Raw genomic sequence first — 21413 nt, forward strand, 5'->3', positions numbered from 1 at the left:
TCTCTTGACTGGGTGAGAGTACTCTGCTTAATTCAGAGACTCTGTCCATCACCACCCCTTGTTGTAAATTATTTTGTCCACCCTAAGCGTGGAAGGGTATACTCAGATGTGAGTCCCTTGCTCATTGCACCATCAGGATTCAAGCAAGCCGGGCCGAAGACGGCTGAAATGCCAGAAACCGGTCCCCGGAAGCTTGTTTCCTTCCCAGTGTAAGAATTGGCTTTTGTAGTCTGGTCTGCCCTGTTCCCATGATGCACTGGGCCAGGGACAGGCTAATTTGCATACAGCCAGGTTCTGAAACTGGGATGGTGCAATGAGCTAAAAAACGGTGTTGGATCTAGCCCTGATCTCTTGACTGGGTGAGAGTACTCTGCTTAATTCAGAGACTCTGTCCATCACCACCCCTTGTTGTAAATTATTTTGTCCACCCTAAGCGTGGAAGGGTATACTCAGATGTGAGTCCCTTGCTCATTGCACCATCAGGATTCAAGCAAGCCGGGCCGAAGACGGCTGAAATGCCAGAAACCGGTCCCCGGAAGCTTGTTTCCTTCCCAGTGTAAGAATTGGCTTTTGTAGTCTAGTCTGGTCTGCCCTGCCCTGTTCCCATGATGCACTGGGCCAGGGACAGGCTAATTTGCATACAGCCAGGTTCTGAAACTGGGATGGTGCAATGAGCTAAAAAACGGTGTTGGATCTAGCCCTGATCTCTTGACTGGGTGAGAGTACTCTGCTTAATTCAGAGGCTCTGTCCATCACCACCCCTTGTTGTAAATTATTTTGTCCACCCTAAGCGTGGAAGGGTATACTCAGATGTGAGTCCCTTGCTCATTGCACCATCAGGATTCAAGCAAGCCGGGCCGAAGACGGCTGAAATGCCAGAAACCGGTCCCCGGAAGCTTGTTTCCTTCCCAGTGTAAGAATTGGCTTTTGTAGTCTGGTCTGCCCTGTTCCCATGATGCACTGGGCCAGGGACAGGCTAATTTGCATACAGCCAGGTTCTGAAACTGGGATGGTGCAATGAGCTAAAAAACGGTGTTGGATCTAGCCCTGATCTCTTGACTGGGTGAGAGTACTCTGCTTAATTCAGAGACTCTGTCCATCACCACCCCTTGTTGTAAATTATTTTGTCCACCCTAAGCGTGGAAGGGTATACTCAGATGTGAGTCCCTTGCTCATTGCACCATCAGGATTCAAGCAAGCCGGGCCGAAGACGGCTGAAATGCCAGAAACCGGTCCCCGGAAGCTTGTTTCCTTCCCAGTGTAAGAATTGGCTTTTGTAGTCTGGTCTGCCCTGTTCCCATGATGCACTGGGCCAGGGACAGGCTAATTTGCATACAGCCAGGTTCTGAAACTGGGATGGTGCAATGAGCTAAAAAACGGTGTTGGATCTAGCCCTGATCTCTTGACTGGGTGAGAGTACTCTGCTTAATTCAGAGACTCTGTCCATCACCAACCCCTTGTTGTAAATTATTGAATATGTGTTGAAGCACTTTCTATCCTACTTATGCTTCCTTATTTATTTGTATATCCTCGCAGTACTGCTTAGTAACGTGTGCACTGAAGCCCATGTTGCCGCCAGGCATATGTCTTGAATGGGTGTGTTAGCCGGGAAGGCTATTGTTGCTCCCTTTTTCCTGGTAGAGTGGGCATGTGCCCCCTCTGTTAGTTCTTGCCCAGCCTGTTTGTTGCAGAATTGTATAGTTTGTGCGATGCATCGTACGATGGTGTCTTTTGTTACTGGTCTACCCAGGAAACTGGTTGCGAAGGACACAAAGAACTGCTTTGTTTTCCTGTGTTCTTTCGTTCTTTCCATGTAATGCATTACTGCCCTTCTAGCGTCCAGAATGTGCAGTGCCCTCTCCGCGCTTGTGGATGCTTTCTGAAAGAAGCTGGGTATTTGTATTGTTTGGTTCATGTGAAACCCTGACAGCACCTTTGGCGTAAAGTGTGGGTCCGTTCCCATTACCACCTTGTCATTGTGTATTTGGATGTAGGGTTCTTGTAGCGTCAGCGCTTGCAGCTCGCTTACCCTGCGGTGCGAGGTAATTGCCACCAGAAAGGCTGTCTTCATTGTGAGCATTTGTAGTGAGGCCTTATGAATGGGTTCAAAGGGCGCTTTTATAAGCTCTGTTAGGACTAAATTAAGGTTCCATGCCGGTGGCGGCATCCTCTTAGGTGGTGCGATCCTTTTTGCCTCTTCCAGGAATCTCTTAACTACTTGTGATGTAAAGAAGCCCTTTCCTGTCTCTCTGATATTTTAGCACCATTGATTCCCTTGTCATTTTCTTGTGTAGCTTTTCCTTGCTGCACCATTATGTGAACCTTTGCATTTTGCCACATAGCACATTCGTGTGGTAGGTCTCCTTGCCTCCCGTAGCACCCGCAGAGTGCTCTCCGGTAGTCTTAGGTGTGCAAACTCTTTCTTCAGGAGCCATGCAGCTAGGCGGAGGCTCTCTGGCTTTGGGTGTAGTACTTCTCCATTTTGCATGGAGAGTAAGTGTTTTCTTTTCCCGAACTTGTGGGATGGTCCCTGTGCCAATTCCATTATTTGGGAGTATCAGGTCTGCCTTACCCACTGTGGTGCCACCAGGATCAGTGTCACTTGCTGGTTCTGCACTTGCTTAGTACACTGTGTATCAGTGGTATCGGGGGAAAAGCGTAGGCAAATGTTTTTGACCAGCTTATCCATAGGGCATTCCCCTGGGATTGTTCCTCTGGTTGCCTGGATGCGAAGTATCGGCATTTTGCATTCTGGTGTGTTGCAAATGGGTCTATTGTTGGTGTTCCCCACCTCCTGAATAGCCTTGGCGTTTCCTGTGCATTGAGCTTCCACTCGTGGGATGCTGATGTCGGTCTGCTGAGCCTGTCTGCTTCCACATTGTCCTTTCCTGGTAGGTATATGGCTAGTAGGTCTATTTTGAGTGGGATGGCCCATCTCCATATTTCCTGCGCTAGGTTGGATACTGCGACTGATTGTGTTCCTCCCTGTTTGTTGATTTAGAACATCGTTGTTGAGTTGTCTGTTTGTATCAACACTCTCTGGTTGTACAGTTGTTTCTGGAAGGCCTTCAGGGCGAGGAGCATGGTCTTTAGTTTCAGGTAGTTGATGTGTCTGATCGCATCTGCTGGAGTCCAACGACCCCTCACCTTGAGCTTGTTCATGTGTGCTCCCCATCCCATTTGGGATGCGTCTGTGGTGATGGTCACCGTTGGGGTTGGTGGTGTTAAAGGCTACCCCTTTGTTATGTTCTCCTTGTTCCACCACGTTATCTCCTCCTGCACTGCATGCGTTACAACCACTAGATCTTCCCAACTTCCTGTAGCTTGTGACCATTGTTGTTGCAGCCCTTCCTGGAATGGTCTAATGTGAAGCCGTATATTGGGGACCAGGTGTATGCGGGACGCCATCATCTCCATGATCTTGCTCGCTGTCCTCACTGTCAGAGCTCGCCCCTTCTGGTAGTGGCGTGTCTCCTTCAGCAGGACAAGTGTTCTCTTGTCGCTGGGGAACACCTTGCTCTGTATGGTGTCGATCTGTGTGCCTAGGAAAATCTTCACTTGCTCTCCATTGAGGATTTCCCCCAGTGTATGGAGAATCCCAGGTCTGTCAGCGTTTCTGTGACCCGCTGTGCGTGTTCCTTGCATGTCCTGTGGGAACTTGCTTTTATTAGCCAGTCGCCGAGGTAAGGGTATACATGAATCCCTTCCCTCTGTAGGTGCGCTGCCACGGCAGCGAGACATTTGGTGAAGACCCTTGGTGCGGATTTTAGTCCGAAGGCTAGGGCTGTGAACTGGTAGTGTGCTTTGTTGATAGCAAATCTTAGTAGATGTTTGTGCTGCTTGTTCATGGGAATGTGTAGGTAGGCATCTTTGAGGTCTATGGTGGACATGAAGTCTCCGACCCTTATCTGAGGAATGACCTCTTGTGGGGATGTCATTTTGAATGTTTGTGTCTGTATGTATTGGTTTAGGAACCTTAAATCCAGGATGGGTCTTAGCGTTTCGTCCACTTTTGGTACTAGGAAATAGTTTGAGTACACTCCCTGGTTTGATGGCCTCCTTTTGGAGGAGTTCTTGTGCTTCCTCTAGGAGTAGCGCTAGTTCTTTTGCTGATTGCGCCTTTCTTTTTGGTTTTCTTTTTGGTGGCTTCTTTTCCAGTTCTATGCAGTATCCGAACTGTATGATGTTGAGTAGCCATTCGTCAGTAGTTATTTTCTTCCATTCCTGGAAGAAATGTTTTAGCCTGCCTCCTACTGGTGTTACATGTTCGTTGATGCTTAGTCCATGTAACCCTCTTTTGTTGACCTTGTTGTGCCCCACCCTTAGAGGTTTCCTGTGGGTGGGCACTCTCAATGGAACGGAGTCACTTTGAGGTGGGTTGCTGGCCCCCTCTTCTTGTTTGCACTCGTCCATTCGCGCTCCCGCGAAAGGACTGGCCCACAGGCTGGTACTACCAGGTTTGTTTTTGCTGGCCCTGCTGGGCTTGGTTGACGCCCTGGTAGGTGTGCTGGAATGTCTGATGTGACGTTCACGGCTGGTTTCCCCCTCTTCCGTTTGGTCTCCGTGTAGGGGTACCCCTTCTCAATCCTCTGAATTGCAAGGCCCCCATGGACCTTGCAGTCTCATTTTCTTTTTTGAGCTGGGTGAGTTTCTCATCCACCGGTGCCCTGAACAGGGTTTCTCCATTGAAGGGGGTGCTCAGAATGTTGTTTTGTACTTCCGGCTTGAAGCCTGAGATCCTCAGCCAGGCATGCCTTCTTTCTGTGACCCCGATCATCATGAGCCTGTTGAATGTGTCAGCCCCATCCAAGGCTGATTTTAGGCATGAATTTGCTATATTCTTGCCTTCCTCCACCAGGTGTGATGCTCTTTGTTGGTATTGCTCAGGGAGGTGTTTGAGCAGCTGTCCGGTCCTCGTCCCTGTGTTGGTATGAGGTCTGTTCAGTAGGGCATTAGAGTTTGCAATGCACCAGTGTACTGCTGCATTCCTCTCTATCTTCCTTCCAGTGAGGTCCATCCTCCTACTTTCTTTGTCTGGTGGTGGGCCTGAGGTTGTTGGAACGTTTGCCCTTTTCCTGGCTGTTGTCGCAATAATGGAGTCAGCCGTGACGGATCCCTGGATGTGGGGGGATCTTTAAAGGAGTGTTTGTATTTTTTCTCTGTCCTAGGTGTGACAGACCTGCATGTCGCTGGGTCTTTGAATGCCTCCCTCCCCTGGCCCAGGACACTTTGAAGCATGGGGAGGAATTGACTCTTTGTTTGAGTGGGAGCAGGGTCTCTAGGAGGAAGCAGGCCTTTGGTTTTTCTTCCTCCACTTTCACTCCATAAACCATTGCCGCGTTCTTGACGACCATGTTGTAGACATCAATGTCATCTGGCGGCGAAGGGCACCATTCCACGGCCTCTTCTGGGCTTTCGGCGTCGAGGTCCTGCCAATCCAGGTCCTGTGCCATCAAGGATGCCGAGCCGAAACTCGTCCGCTGGTCTTCCTCGCCTTCCTCGTCATAGTATAGGCCCTCTTCCTCTTGGTTTTCCTGGGGCTCAAGAGTTTTCGGCGGCCCTTCGGCGTCGAACTCCTCTTCTTCTTCGATTTCGACGATCGTCGTCTGTGGTTTCGAAGGAATCGTGAACCTTTTCATCTTTTTGGAGAACTCTCTTTTTCTTTGCAGGATGTTATCCATTTCAGCCTCGAGCCTTCTCTTTTTCCTCTCCATTTCGGCGGCCTGTTCAGCGTCGAGTGTTTCGGCCGATCTCTTTGACGTAGTGGTCGACGTCGAAGTAGCCTTCGGGTCCTTTTCCTTCAGAGTCGAGCGGTCCTTTTCGGGGACGTGCTTCGACGACCTTGGCTTTTCACCTGTTTTCGCCATCAGGGAGTCCTTTTCGAAGGATCCGCTGGGCGGTTTGTCCCTGGATGTAGCTGCGGCCGTCGAGATTTTCGGCGCCAGTGCTCCTTTCGTGGACTTAGACTCTGTTTTTCGAGAGTCTGACTCAGGTTTTTGAGAGTCTGTCGAGGGTTTAGGGGTTGACGTGTCTCCTACCTCTTTAGATGTTTTCTTATATGTCTCTACGACCATGCAGTCCTCTGGTCCCTCTGCGATGTTGTCCTCTTCGTCACTGGAGAGGCCCAGGTCCTGAAGCGACGGAGGTTGGCCTTTGCCTTGCATGTTGTAGTTGGCTCTTCTCTCTCTCTTTCTAACCCTGAGAGTCTTCGGGGTGAAGACGGAACAGGCATTGCAATCCTTGCTCTTGTGGTCGACCGGTAGGCTGAGGTTGCAAACCGGGTGCTGGACCTTCTGCGAGTATTTGTGGTGGCAGTTACGGCAGAATTTAAAGGGTGTTTTGTCCATTCCTGCGCTCAGGGGCCCCCTGTGTGCGCATTCTCTGACGTCGAGTTCTCCTTCTTCGTCGTCCCGGCTCAGTGATCTTGTTTCTCGATGTCTTCTCCAATCTTTTCCATGTAGAAATCGGTCTTTTCCCTCTTCTTTCCTCCAAAAACTCTGGAGACTCTCGGTGACGATCCAGACCCAACGGCGGAAAAAAGAATCTGAAGATGGCGTCCAAAGGTGGGAGCTTCCGCAGGAAGCATGCCGACGTCATAGGAAGTACACCAAAGGATGGGACGTCGATGGCCACCTGGGCTACGGAAAAAAAAGAGAAAAGACTACGATTCCGGACCCAACCACTAGACAGCGGAATAATGCACAGCATAGTGAATCCAGAAAGATTCACACTGCAAAACTTTCCATGCGCAACAAGAATCACTGGCCCACTTTTTGGGGAAAATTTCGTGAAGATTTGTCAAACTACGCCGAAGGTATAGTCAAATCAAGTCAATAAAATGCTTTTCCTATTGAAACAGTCTTACCACCAGTAAGTAATATAAAGCACAAAATAACATGTTATGAAAAAGCGGAATAAAAATAACTTAATTCATCTAAGAATTTCATTGTTTTGGTAAATGGTAGATTATAACCACATTTGATCCACATTTTGCAATGTGAGTAAACAGCAATACATATTGTATTTACATTTTTATCCACAATTTCAGAGAATATCCAGCTTGAAAGATCTGTAAATAGCCAATTCTAATGGACAAGATATTTCTCGTTCATCATGGAGTAAAAACAGGCTGTAGCTCTTCTGCACTCTGCAGGAAAATTTACCCTGCTTAAAGTGATTAAAACAAGAAATACAGTTTATATTAATCCTTAATCAACGGCACCAGCTATTGATGGATACATTTCTATGATGAATGAACAGACGGTATTTCCTGCAAGACAATCCTACCTTGCCGTTTGCTCCTAATTCTACACCTTCTAACCCAAGCACTAATTCTTTGGCACCTACTCCTCCAGAAGAATGCCGCTGCCGCCCACTTTCCAGCTTTAAATCCCTAGGGAACAAAAGGAAAGTAGCACAGGTCATGGGCATAAGGAAAATCAAACCACAAGCATAGACATCAGAGACCAACTCAACAACTGCATTAAGAAATCAGAGAGACACTGCAGCAACATTTTGGAATTGTGATTAGATTTATAACATTGTCTATTGGTAAGCAGCTCACAGGAGAAGGCTCTCAATCACACAATTTTTGTAACTTAATTAGAGTAGATTCCGGCTTTGTTGTAAATCCTTCATTAGTGGTATCAAGTAGAGTTAGGAAAGACTGTTTGGAAACGCTTGAACCCATGTGAGCAATTTGGAAACACAAAACATTGTCAGGCGTTTTAAAACGGGTAAAGGTGGATTTGTGCCAAATTTTAAAAGTGCGGCGAAGCCAGTCTTGTGCCAGTCTGGGGACAAGAGCTTGGACTGTGCGTGCCTGCTTTCCAATAGGGACACTAATGGCCTGATTTACAATTTGTGAACGGGTTACCACTTTACAAACGTGAGGGATATCCAGTCTACCATATTACAAGTGCGCTTTGAAACTTGTAATACGGCGGACAGAATATCTGTCAAGTTTGTGAAGAAGAGCACCTGTAATACAGCAGATAGGATATACGTCATGTCTTTGAAGTAGTAACACATCCGCCGAACTCTAAATCAGGCCCCAAGTCACTAGGGTCTGCGGGAGCTCTGGGGCAAATCTAGCAGACCTAAACCAAAATTTGTTACTGACAAGCTCCTTGGATGATCAAAAATGTCAGAACGATGCTTGTGATATGCGCACCAAGTGTAAAATTTGTTTACATGCATTTTAGTAAATAAACCATTTAAGCGTGCGCTAGAAGATAGGCATATTAAACTTTTTTCTCCAAAAATCATAACGCACAAGAGAAACCTCACAGTGTGGCAAGACCGAAACATTTGTGAGGCATCATCATGTTTAGATACTGGTCACTCGAAGACCGTATCGTTGTTTATTTACTCATATATTCCACCCGATTTGTTTAATTTTTGATGTAACTTTAACTTACAGTGGGAATAAATCCAGATGACACTATTGAACTAGAAATGGAAGGTATAGTCGGCTATCTGGAAATATTTCCTTGAATATTTTTTTTTTCACAACGAAATTTTATTATTCAATTGAGTTTAAGCAGAGCAAAAGGCGTGGTTCTCCACAATCAGGAGAGCGCCACCAAACATTGCAGCATAGTGTACACTCATTATAACAATACCAAGGAAAAGGAGAAGAAATCAAAGTAAGGATCCCCCTCCCCTACCCCTGTCCCCCCCAACAACTCCCAATGCCCAACTCCCCCACTACCCTCCCCTTATCCCACCCTAACCCTATGCACGTGCAGTAGACGCATATTATCATCGGTCGTAAGGCATGACACAGTAAGGAGGCACTCAGGTACCTCTGTCTATAACTCTTCCTCATGTACCACCGGGGGATCAAGAAGCAGCCCCCTGTACTCCGCCCATCTCTTCCAGATCTTAAAGTGCTTATGAGGGCAGCCTCTCGCCTCAAACACAGGTTGTTCCAGTCCCATATAAAAATCCAGACCGGCCTTCCATGCACACAGGGGGGGGGGCCCGGACACCCTTCCACGCTCTGGCTAGATCTCGCTTGGCCACTATTAGGCCCAGTAGCAATAGGTGGCGCTTGTAGATGTTCCCACCCACACCCTCGAGTATGTGGAGTAAGCCCAACCGGTGAGTGCGCGGGAGGTCCCATCCCAAGACCTCAGACAAGCAATTCCATACGCCCCTCCAGAATCCAATCAGTCTAGGGCATGACCACACTGTATGCAGCAGTGTACCCACAGCCGCGCCACACCGCAGACACTCCGACGAGCCAATCAGACCAGCCTTCCAGAGCCTCTCTCGTGTATAATAAGACCTATGAAGGTACTTGAATTGGATTAGGCGAAGCCGCATCGCTATTGCGGTTCCGCGTGGGGACTCCAGGGCCTCCCTCCAGTCATCGTCATCTAGGGGACCTATGTCAGCCTCCCAAGCTGCTTTCAAAGGTAGCAAGGTAGAAGAGCAGTGGGTCACCATCGTCTGATAAATGCGAGAGATCTTGTTATCACCAAGGTCCCCCATGAATACCTTAGCTTCAATGGGGCTAAACTCAGGGAGCGAGTCGAGGTTCGCGACACTGGGCGTGAGTGCATGCCGGAATTGCAAGTAGCGAAAGAACTGGGTCTGGGGCATACTGAACTCAGCGCTAAGGTCCTGGAAGGACTTAAGAGTAGTCCCGGACATGACCTGTCCCAACGTTGATATCCCAACCGCATCCCAGCCATCAAATCCCGAGAGTGTTATCAGGCCGGGGAGTTGACCATTATGCCACAACGGTGTCTCAGCAGTTAGTCTACCCCACCAACCCATACGACGTAACGCCTGCCGCCACACAGCAAAGACTACTCTCGTAACGCATGGCAGTGCCCGCCGCAGCCGGGCCGAGTAGAGCACCGTGTGCAACGTATGGTCGCCCATCAACGAGCGCTCCAGGGCATATGCCGGGTCTCCTCTGTCGCCATACCACCACTCGTTGAGTATGAGCAGCTGTGAGGCCTGATAATATGACAACAGATCTGGGGTGGCCAAACCTCCACAATACGTGGAGAGGAAGCACGTCTTCAGGGCCACTCTGGCCGCGCCCCCAGCCCACAGGAAGCGACTCCAAGTCAGTAAGAAAGAAGAGGACGTCGTCCGCATACAAGGCAATCCTATCAAAAAGGGTTTCAGACCAAACAAAGCCCCGGAGCTGTGCGTCTATGCGTACCCAAGACGCTAGAGGCTCCATAGCTAGAGCAAACAAGTACGGGGACAACGGGCACCCCTGACGGGTCCCCCGTCCAATGGAGAATACCCCCGACGTGGCCCCAGCGACCCGAACGGACGCCGTGACGTCTGTATAAAGCAACGAGATGTACGACAGAAGCACCGGGCCCAGGTTGAGGCGAGACAGGAGCGCAAAAAGGTACGTCCAGCTGACGGAATCAAACGCCTTATGAATGTCCGCTAATAACAAAGCCGCCTCCTCTCCCAGGACTCCCATCGCGTCCACCGCTGCTTGCGCTCGCCGGATGTTGTGCCGCGTCGCCCGATGGGGCATAAAGCCTGCTTGGTCCGGATGGACTAAGTCCGCCATATAGGGGAGTAAGCGATTCGCTAGTGCTTTTGCTAGAATCTTGGCTTCTATATTCAGTAACGAGATGGGGCGATAAGAGTCGTGTCTGTCAGGGGGTTTGCCAGGTTTTTGAAAAACCACGATTTCGGCGTGGCACCAGTCAGGTGGCAATCTGCCCCGCTCCCGTGCAGCTTCCAGAGTAGAACGGTAATGGGACCCAAGGAGAAGCTGGAATTTCTTAAAAAATTCACAAGGGTAGCCATTCGGACCCGGTGCTTTACCAACATTAAGTTGGCCCAGTGCCTCCCCAAGTTCCTCGGCCGTAAGTGGAGCATCTAGTTCCTGCCTGGCCTCATCAGACACCGCCCGAGGCGGCAAGTCGTCAATAAATTTAGCCACATCCTCAGCGCGGAGACTGTCTCGTGGGGCATACTGTGACCTAAAATAGTCGGCGAAACTCGCTGCAAGCTCGGCCGGCTCTGTAATCGTCACTCCGTCCTCAGCAGTGAGGCCCGGCAGCGTGATCGGCTGAAGACGCTGCTGACACAACCTATGGAGCATGGTACTGGACTTGTCTCCCCACTGGTATATCCTGCTCCGCGTGGCCAGCCACACCTGTTTAGCCTCGTCCATCAAGAGAGAGGCATAGGACTGCTGCGCCTGGAGAAGCAGCCGTACCGCTACCTCATCTCCTCCTCCCCAACTCTGCTGTTCTAGTTCCTCCACGAGTTTAGCAGCCGTAGTGGTCGACTCCCGACATTTACGGCGGGCTTCAGCACACCACGCAATATCCACCCCCCTTATAGTAGGTTTCATGGCCTCCCATACCACTACAACGTCCATATCATCTACTAGGTTTTCCCGCCAGTAGTGTGCAACAGCTTCCCGCAGGTGTTGGACATAAGAGGGCTGCTGGAGATGCCACGAGGACATCCTCCATCGGAAAGGTTGCCTCTTTGTAAGCAGGTCTATCGTGACTGAAACTGGGGAATGGTCCGAGAGCCCCCTCGGAAGCATCGCAGCGCTGCGCACCCTACTCAGACAGACGGCAGGCACAAACACATAATCCAGTCTCGAGAACGAGCCATGCACTGCAGAGACATACGTGTATTCGCGCGCTGTCGGATGCAGATGTCGCCACACATCTACCCATCCTAATCCCTCAACCATGGCCTGCAACCGGGTAGGGGAACTTGGAGCAGGGCCAGCAAGCACTCCCCGCTGCCTCTGACGGTCCACATTCACATCCATCACCTCATTCCAATCTCCTCCAATCACCGCTAAGGACTCCGGGACATCATCCCACACCGTAAACAGCTTCTCGGACAGGGCCCACTGCAGAGGGGGGGGGCATACACACTTCCAAATACAACCGGTTCCTTGCCCACCATGCCCTTGACGAATATAAAGCGGCCTTGAGGGTCAGCCCACTGCTTCTCATGGACGTATGCAACTCTGCGATGCACCAGTATAGCAACACCCCTAGAGCCCCTGACGAAACCGGCATGAAATACCTGATGATATCCAAACCTCTGCAAGCTAAGTACCTTAGAGCCCATCATGTGAGTTTCTTGGAGCAGGAGTACATCAGCGGCTCTCTCTTCCCCCAACGCAAGACTGCCCCCCTTTTAATTACATCCAGCATCCCCCTGACATTCCAAGTGATTATTCGTAGGGACTCCCGGGGGAGTCTGTGAGGTAAGTCAGCCATAGTCAATCGAGGTCCAACATGTCGGCCCCCGTGCCATCTCCACACACCGTGTATTTCTTCCAGGTCTTTAACAAACAGCACGTGCATTTCCCCTCCCCACCCATCCCAGACCCTCCCAACAACAACAGGAACTACTCTAGCACACCCTACAGCTTCAGTCATCTCTGTTCCTACATGTCCTACCCCCAACCCCTGTCTCCAACACCCCCCACCCCAATACCTCATAGAACATTGAAGTACCTGTCGCGGCATGGGCCGCCCCGGGCCCAAAACAGAGGGCCCAAGACCAACCATACCAATGGATCCCAACACCCCTTAAGAACTGCAATTCCCACCCTTCCCCTAACCAACACCCACTTTGCGTGGTAGTCGGAGGCCCTATCTAGGCACCCCCAGACCCCTATCCGCCACCACCATTACAAGTAAACCATCCCCAAGAACAAGCACTATGAACATCGCCCACACTTCTAGGGACGAGGCCCGGCCACGGACCCTCCGGCAGCTCAAGTGCACCGCAGCAGCGCAGTGTCGCCCATGGGCTCACGAATTGTCCTCGGAGTGGTCGGACGCCATAGTCTCACTGGCACGAGTCACGCTGGCTGAGACGGATCTCTTCCTCGACCTGGACCTCCGCGGTCTGTCCGTTCGGGCCGGCTGGCCCCTCCTCTCCTGCGACGAACCTCCAGGGGCATCAGGATTTAGACCCGGCTGGGCATGGGGTCTGATCTGCACAGATTCGTCAGTCCACCTGAAAACATCTTCAGGAGAGTCGAAGAAATGGGTTCGGGACTGATAAACAACCCGCAGGCGGGCCGGGTACAGCAGGGAATATTGGATCTTCAATCCACGTAGTTTGGCCTTAGCATCCAAGGAGGAACGACGCTGCTGCTGCACTAACCTAGTATAGTCAGGGAAGATCATGATCTTTCGGTTCTCGTACACAATGGAGTCTCTGGCCCTCGCCTCGCGTAGAATCACATCCCGATCATGATAGTTCAACAGTCTGGCGATTACAGCTCGGGGTCGTTCTCCTTCCGGCGGTCGCTGCGTTAACGCGCGATGTGCACGTTCAATCACAAAGCAGGTGGAAAGTGCCCCCGTGGGGAGCCAGCTTTCCAGCCATCCGGTTAGAAACTTCTCCATATTGTCCTTTTCGCATCGTTCCGGAAAGCCAACAAAGCGTAGGTTGTTCCTACGTGCGCGACCTTCAGCATCCTCCACTCGGGTCGCAAGGGCCTTCTGAACGTGTTCCATCGCGGCCATTTTGCGTTTCAAGGTTCCCACATCATCCTCGACCACCGAGATCCTCGACTCCGTCTCGGTAATCCGTTCCACGGCGTTCCGTAGGTCTTGTCGCAGCAGGGTCACGTCCGCACCCACTGCCCCAATCTTCGCGTCCAGCATATCTCTGGACTGGGTGATCGCCGCCATGAGTGCCGCGTTGTCCGGTCCAGCTCCTCCACCCCCACTGGGAGCTCCAGACCCTCCGCTGGGTCCGGTAAACTTGTCTATGGGCCCTTGCTTGGGCGGGCCGCCACCTCCCCTAGTCATAGCCGCGTGAAGCTGTAGGGTTCTGTATCAGGAGGCTCCACAGAGGGGGGAGGGTTCCTTCCACCGAAGAGTGGGTCCGTCCGTGGTCCCGCAGCCCCTGAAGAGGAAACGGCCCCCAGCCAGGGGTCTATGGAAATTGATCACCAGGCCGTGTCCCCTTCTCCCCCGCTTCCGATTGCTCCGCAGGTCACACAGCGGACCACCCCGGATTCACAGGTCTCGCAGGTCCCCGGGCGTCCCGACTGCCACACCACCAGCCTCGCCAATGACAATCCAAGGGAGGTTCCACGTGGCCCACCGGCCGTCCCTGGCAGGGTCAGCACCCCCAATCGTGATAGGGCCAATGGGTCACCCCAGAAGGCAGCTCAGCGGCGCCCCCCACAACCTGCCGCCACTTCCACCGGCACGGGGGCACCCAGACCCCTCCTGTGGTCTGCGTCGGTTCTGTCTGCAGCCGGCCCGGGAGAGCGCGAAAACCCAGGCCCCGGCTTACCGGCAAGGATGCAGGCCTCCACTCTCCCCAGGTTTTCCAGGTGTGTCCCAAAATCGCAGCGAGGCTGATCAGCACCCAGCCGCTGCACCCTGGAGCCGCCGCCGTTCAGGGTCAGTCCGTCAGCCGTGTGGTCCGCCGGCTCAGTCGGATCTCCCCAGCCACTCCACTGCTGTCGATGTCGGAGGCCCCGAAAATCGAGGCCCCAACGTAGGCCTCGTCTCACTCCAGCCTCCTCCAAATGCCAGAGCAGGCACCCACCATAGCCAGAGGGTCCCTCCAGCAGCTCCTCACTCCGCCCGGAAGAAGGGTTCCGCCAGTCCCCAGGGGACGGACATAAGCAGGTCGGCTCGTCGACCCCCCGGCCGGGGAGCGCCAAACTCGAGGTCCCGGCTTTTCCCCGGGGACTAGGCCGCAGACTGCCGCCGCGGTCTTCAGCTCCGCCAGCGATCCGGGAGCACCGAAGGGCACACCGGGTGATACCTCCTGCCCTCCGTACTGCTCGCCAGCTGTTTGGGGATCGAAACGGGTCTGGAAGCCAGGATTAGTAGTCGGATAAAGAACGGGCCGGTGGGAGCTCTAACAAGCTGCGTCCACCATCGTCGCCCGCGTAGCCTCGCCCCCTTCCTTGAATATTTTTGACCTGTGTTTTTATGTTAGGCTTCATTTGTTACTTAGTTTTGCTGGTCTGAAAAACTCAATAAATCATTTAACCTAAAAATAAAAAGATGCAGATTCATACAACAAATGCAACCCCACCTTGCTAACTCTAGGTAGTTTGAGTATAGCGCACCACCTAAAAGAGCCATAGATCTGTCCAGTCACATTGGACTATTTGTGATTGAGCTTCTATCCACACAAAATGACACCAGTTTCATTACTTACATATCCACATAGAAAAACAGTACTTGAAAATGTTTCAATAAAAATATTTAATTGGAAATACAATTGGCTTGAATGGCACCAAACAATATACATTCGGTGACATTCACAGGGAATACAACTCAACCTGAAAGAAATTTAAATTAGAAACACCAGAAAACAAGTGTTTGTTATAAGAGGTAAAAAATGTTCAAGTTGTGTTATCGAAAATGAAGGTAATCTAAAAAAGCAGAGCAATCGGTGACTGAAAAGAACTATTGTTACTTACCTGTAAACAGGTGGTTCTCCAGTATTGGTGTCTTTCATAGATTCACATGCTTGAATATTCCCCATCGTCGAAGTGGGAGTCCCACGGTATATAAAAAATAGCAATAATGCTAATATAACATAAATGATAATATCATATAATAATAAAATAGAGATAATACACTGTAAAAACCTCTACAATGGTAACTTCCATAGGAAGACAGTATAAGAGAAAAAACTCATTTGTAACATATCAGTGTCATTATGTTGGTCCAAACTGCAGCCAATCAGGCTCACGCACCCTCTAGAACCTTCTCCTCAGAAGCTCAAGCCCTCAGATTTTCGTAGCACTAGTAACAATAGCGTATGAGGAGAAGAGAGCCTCTGAGGGGAGGAAGGGTGGGTCGCATGTGAATCTATGAAAGACACCAATACTGGAGAACCACCTGTTTACAGGTAAGTAACAATAGTTCTTCTCCAGTATTAGGGGTGTCTTTCATAGATTCACATGCTTGAATAGAATAGATAGCAGTAACTCCTTAGCACTGGGATTGCAAGCATCTTCACAAGAAGTAAACACATAGCTTAAAAGCATATAGCAATCACAGAAGAGAAAGGAGGAGGGAACAGAGGCTCACCTTATTTAAAGAGATGGCGAAGCACTGCTTGCCCCACTGCGGTATCCGCCTCGTTGATGGAATCCAAACAGTAATGTCTGGTAAAGGTGTGCCTATTCGACCACGTTGCCGCCCGGCAAATCTGGTGTAGAGGCACTCCGGCAAACAAGGCGGTGGAGGACGCCATCGCTCTCGTCGAATGTGCCTTTACAGGACCCTGTAAAGGCTTGCCAGCTTGTTGGTGACAGTAGGATATGGCTGCTGAGAGCCATCTTGCAAGTGTCTGTTTTGTCACTGAATGTCCCCTTCGCATTCTTCCATATGCTACAAAAAGCTGATCTGATTTGCGGAAGGGGGCAGTTCTTGAAATGTAAAACTTTAGACAACGGCTGATGTCTAAGGAATGAAGGCGTTGTTCTGCCGGTGACTGTGGATTCGGAAAGAAAGTCTTCAAGAAGACAGGTTCGTTCAGATGGAAATCTGTAGGCACTTTTGGCAAAAAAGAGGGATTGGTCCGAAGAGACACCCCATCTGGTTTGAATTGCAAATAAGGAGGCTTGATTGTGAAAGCATGAAGATCGCTGACACGGCGAGAAGACGTTAGGGCCAAAAGCAAAACGACCTTCCAGGTAAGAAACTTGTTGTCTGCTCTGTGGATTGGCTCAAAAGGAGGCTTCATGAGCTGTGACAATACCACGTTGAGCTGCCATGCCGGAGGCGGGCGTCTGATAGGAGGAAACTTCCTGAAGAGACCTTTAAAGAATTGTCTGATAATTCTGGATGAGCAGAGAGAGGTTGAGCCATCATGCCTGAAACGTGAAATAGCTGCCAGAAAGACCCTCAAGGTGGCATGAGAGAGGCCAGACTGAGCAAGGCTTAGAAAGAAGGGCAACAGCTGTTCTGGGGCAGAAGTGAGTGGGTGGACATTTGCTTCTGCGCACCAATGGCAAAACCGTTTCCACTTTAGTTTGTACGTTTGAACAGTTGAGGAAGCTCTAGCAGAAGCCAGAATCTCTCTGCATTCCTGGGGCATCTCTAAATTCGCGAATTCGAGGAATTCAGGTTCCATGCCCATAACTGAAGAGTGGTCGGGTCTGGATGGCAGACTTGGCCCTCGTCCATGGACAGAAGATCTGGACGTGGATGCAGACGAATGGGCTTGCATTGGGACAACAGAAGAAGTTCCGAGAACCAAGCCTGTCTGGGCCAACGAGGTGCAATCAGTATCAAGTGGCAGGGTTGCCTGCGCATCTTCCACAACGTCCTCGGCACCAATGGTATGGGAGGAAACGCATAGGCGAACAGGCCGCTCCAGTCCATGAGAAGGGCGTTGCCGCTGGACACCGGATGGGGATGCCAGCTCGCAAAGGCGGGGCACTTCCGATTCAGTGGAGTGGCAAAAAGGTCCATCAGGGGACGACCCCAACGGCGGAACACCATGTCCAGAGTTTGTTGATGAAGCTCCCACTCGTGGGTAGACGACGTGGACCTGCTCAACGAATCCGCTAGGATGTTTGAAACCCCCGGCAGATGGACCGCCGTCAGGGAGATTCGATGATGAAGAGCCCAGTTCCAGATCTTCTGAGCTAGCCGAGACAAGGGCTGAGATCTTGTGCCGCCCTGTTTGTTCATGTAGTGCATGCTGGTTGTGTTGTCCGTTTGAACCAGCACGGACTCTCCTTGCACTACTGGCAGAAAAGATCTGAGAGCAAGGAAGATCGCCAGCAGCTCCAATCTGTTGATATGCCATGTTCGTTGTGACGGTGTCCACTTCCCTTTGATTGAAAGGTCTAGGAGATGAGCTCCCCAACCCTCCATGGATGCATCTGTGGTCAGCGTCAGATCCGGAGGAAGGGCCAGAAAGGAAACTCCTTCGTTTAGGTTGGATGGTTCTCTCCACCAAAGGAGACTGTCTTTCATGCGAGACGAGACTCTCACTAGATCGTTGAAGGATCCTGACACTTGGCGCCATTGCAGGTCTAGTTCCTCCTGAATAGGGCGAGTGCGGAGCCTGCAGTTCGGAAGCAGAGCGATGCAGGACGACGCCATCCCCAGAAAGGACTTCAACATGCGGACAGAAACTGACTGTTTTGAACGGATGAGGGTGACCAGACGTACTATTTTCACCTGTCGTTCTTGGGAAACGAAGGCTTTTGATAATTCCGTGTCGAGAATGGCACCCAGGAAGTTCCTTCTTTGTGATGGTGTTAAGTGTGACTTGTCCACGTTGATGGTCAACCCCAGTGACTCGAAAGTCCGCAGGCAGAGACTTGTGTCGTGAGCCAGCTGAAGAGGAGACAGAGATTTCAGAAGGCAATCGTCCAGATAAGGAAAAATCTGCACTCCTTGAAGACGTAGATAAGCCATGACTGGGGCCAGGACCTTCGTGAAAACACGAGGTGCCGAACGCAGGCCGAAAGGCAGCACCTTGAATTAGTAATGGACAGTGCCCACCTTGAACCTCAGAAATTGGCGATGTTGTTGCAGAATCGGCACATGAAAATAGGCGTCTTGCAGATCTATCGTGGACAGAAAATCTCCGCTGCAGAGAAGCCGCAAGACTTCTGACAATGTGAGCATGCGGAAAGACTGCTGTTTCAGAAAGAAATTGAGCGCCCTCAAATCCAGTATAGGCCGCCACTCTCCCGTCTTCTTGGCAATGAGGAAAAAACGTGAGTAGAAACCTGTCCCTTGTTGTGATATAGGAACCACTTCGACTGCACCTTTTAGTATGAGAAGACGAACTTGATGTTGCAATTCTAGAAAATGGGGAGGTGGCGGGCCTGATGGCGGAGAATGAGGAGGAATCTCTGTGAACTCCAAGGCATGACCCTTGCGAACAATGTCCAATACCCATTGGTCCGATGTTATCAGAGACCATTGGGAATAAAACTGCGAGATTCTCCCTCCAACTCCTTGTGTGACATGAGAGTCACTGGCGTTTGTTGTTGGCACCCCTATAAGTAGGTTTTCCTTTATAGGGTCGTGACTGATTTTGGCGAGTAGACTGCTGAGAGGAGTAACGTTGATTGCCTTGGTTGAATTGGCGGTACTGAGTGTGTCCTCCTCGAAAATTCGTGGAAGACGAACCTCTTCCACGGGCGCCACGAAAGGGCTGCTTCTTAAATTGTAAGGAGACTAGCGATTTTGCTGTATCGGTGTCCTTTTTAATTGACTCAAGCGCCTCGTCAATGTGAGCGCCAAAAAGAGATTCACCGTCATAGGGCATGTCGAGTATCTTCGACTGGACTTCTTGCCGGAAAGAAGTGGATTTAAGCCAGCCCTGGCGGCGGAGAGCCGCAGCACTGGCGAGGATGCGAAATCCCGTACTCGCCACATCAATCGCGCAGTCAATCATTTCCTCTGACGCCCTCATGCCATCCTGGAGAACTTGCTGGGCTTCCGCTCTGGACGCTTCTGGAATTAGAGAAACGAATGCGGAAATGTCCGACCACATTTGCCTGTCGAAGCGACCTAGAATGGCCAACGCATTTGCAGCGCGTACCGATGTAGAGGACATGGTGGAAAATTTCTTCCCAATGGCGTCCAAACGTCGACCCTCTCTATCAGGTGGAGTAGTGAGAGGAGTCGCCGGATTACGGGATCGTCGCTGTGCCGCCTGTGTGACAACCGAGTCCGGTTTGGGATGCGACAGCAAACAAGCAGGTGAACCCGCAGGAGCCTTGTACTTCTTTTCCAGGCGAGGGACTTGTGCCGGCAAGGAGTTAGGAGAATGCATAATTCTTATCCCTTCTTTCCATACAAATTCTATGATTGGTATGGTGTGAATTTGTTTGTATGGTTTGTTTTTGAAATCGTAGAGAAAGCAATCTTCTTGCCGTTGTTCTCTCGGCAATTTAAAGCGGTCCGCCGCTTTATTCATCAGCACATGGAAGCTTGCTGTATCAATGGTAGGCGCATCACCCGCCTCTGGCTGTTGCGGAGAAGGTGTCTGTATCCGATAGTCGTCGTAATCCGCCATATCTGGATCCTGATCATCGTCAGTATCCTGGTGTAATTCCCCTTCTTCACTGTCCGACTCATCCACCCCGTGCGCACCAGGTTGCGGAAGAAGAGGGGGGTGAGGGCGGGGAAGCTCTGTCAAAACAGGCTGCTCCAAAGACTGTGGATGGGTGGCAGGGCCGGAGTCCTCCGCAGGAGCGTGGCTTGGAGTACCCTGAGGGGTAGGCGGAAACCTTCTGTTGTAGTCATCCAGCATATGCTGGAGGTTTGAAAACAAAGAAACTGGAAAAGATGCCATAGGCAACTGGACAAATTGGTCATCCGGTTGGACCACTTCCTCCACGTCCTCCTGGTCAGAACTGGAGTCTTGACATTTTATAATCAATTCTGATGGACTGTGAGCTTCATCGTCATCATCTTCCCCCATAGATCCAGTCTCGTGATCAGTTGCCATCAAAGGCGAGGGTAATTGGAGATCAGGAGGCGGCAGCTGCATAGAAGAATCCCTGCCAGAGGTCAAGGAAGGCAGTGGTACCAGAGGCATGGTGGCAAAAGAACCCGATCCTGACGAGGATCCTGAACATGCCGCTGAAGAAATCGCCATCGTCGACGAGGTAGGGCCCACTGAGGGATTCGTCGTCGACGGTATCGTCGTCGACGGAACGTGCGTCGACGGAGCCGTCTTTGCTGGAATTTGAGGAGACGGAAGCCTCGTCGACGGTGTCTTCGTCGACGGTATCTTCGTCGACGATACTTTCGTCGACGGTATCGTCGTCGACGGTACCTTCGTCGACGGTACCTTCGTCGACGGAACCGGCGTCGCCTTCTTCGACGACGACGCCGTCGTCATGGAGCTGGTCGACGGAGCACTCGACGTCGACGGGGCTCTCGTCGTCGGAACCATCGTTGCCTTCTTCGTCGACGATGCCGACGTCGACGAGGTGGTCGACGGAGAGGCTGACGTCGACGGGACCTTCGTCGACGAGGAATTCTTCGACGTCGAAGAGGTTTTCTTCGTCGACGGCAACTTCGTCGCCGACGAGACAATAGGGATCGTCGACGGGATCGTAGGAGTTCTCGTCGACGTCGAGGATGTCGACATCACCGTCGTCGACGACGAGGAAGCAGACGTCGTCGTCACAGAGGTCGTCGACGAAGACAGCAAAGCCAATCTTGTGGACGGAACGGTCGTCGACGAGCCCGTCGACGACCTGGGAGTCAGGACTGTCAGAATACTGATAGAGCCTGGACAAGACGCCTGAGAGCCAGGTCTCGTGGGCGTTGACACAGAAGGCATAGAATTTGAAGATTGTGCCACAGGCAAAGCCAGCTTTTTCTTTTTCTGAAGAAAAGGAGAAGGCAAGTCTTGAACACTCCCACGCTTGGAAGGAACAGTGGAACAGCCTGACTGAAGACTTACTG

At 51.1% G+C, this 21413-nt stretch overlaps 1 protein-coding gene across 1 annotated transcript in view; it reads right to left on the minus strand.

Moving 5' to 3' along the window:
• CABLES1 (Cdk5 and Abl enzyme substrate 1) overlaps positions 1–21413 on the minus strand; it is a 586999-nt gene that overhangs the window by 178888 nt on the left and 386698 nt on the right. Inside the window, exon 5 of the mRNA XM_078687424.1 lies at positions 7288–7393. Coding sequence (XP_078543550.1) covers positions 7288–7393 — 106 coding nt within the window. The remainder of the gene's footprint in view (positions 1–7287; positions 7394–21413) is intronic.

This window comes from Lissotriton helveticus, chromosome 4_1 (genome assembly GCF_964261635.1).
Source record: "Lissotriton helveticus chromosome 4_1, aLisHel1.1, whole genome shotgun sequence".
Lineage (NCBI taxonomy): Eukaryota > Metazoa > Chordata > Amphibia > Caudata > Salamandridae > Lissotriton > Lissotriton helveticus.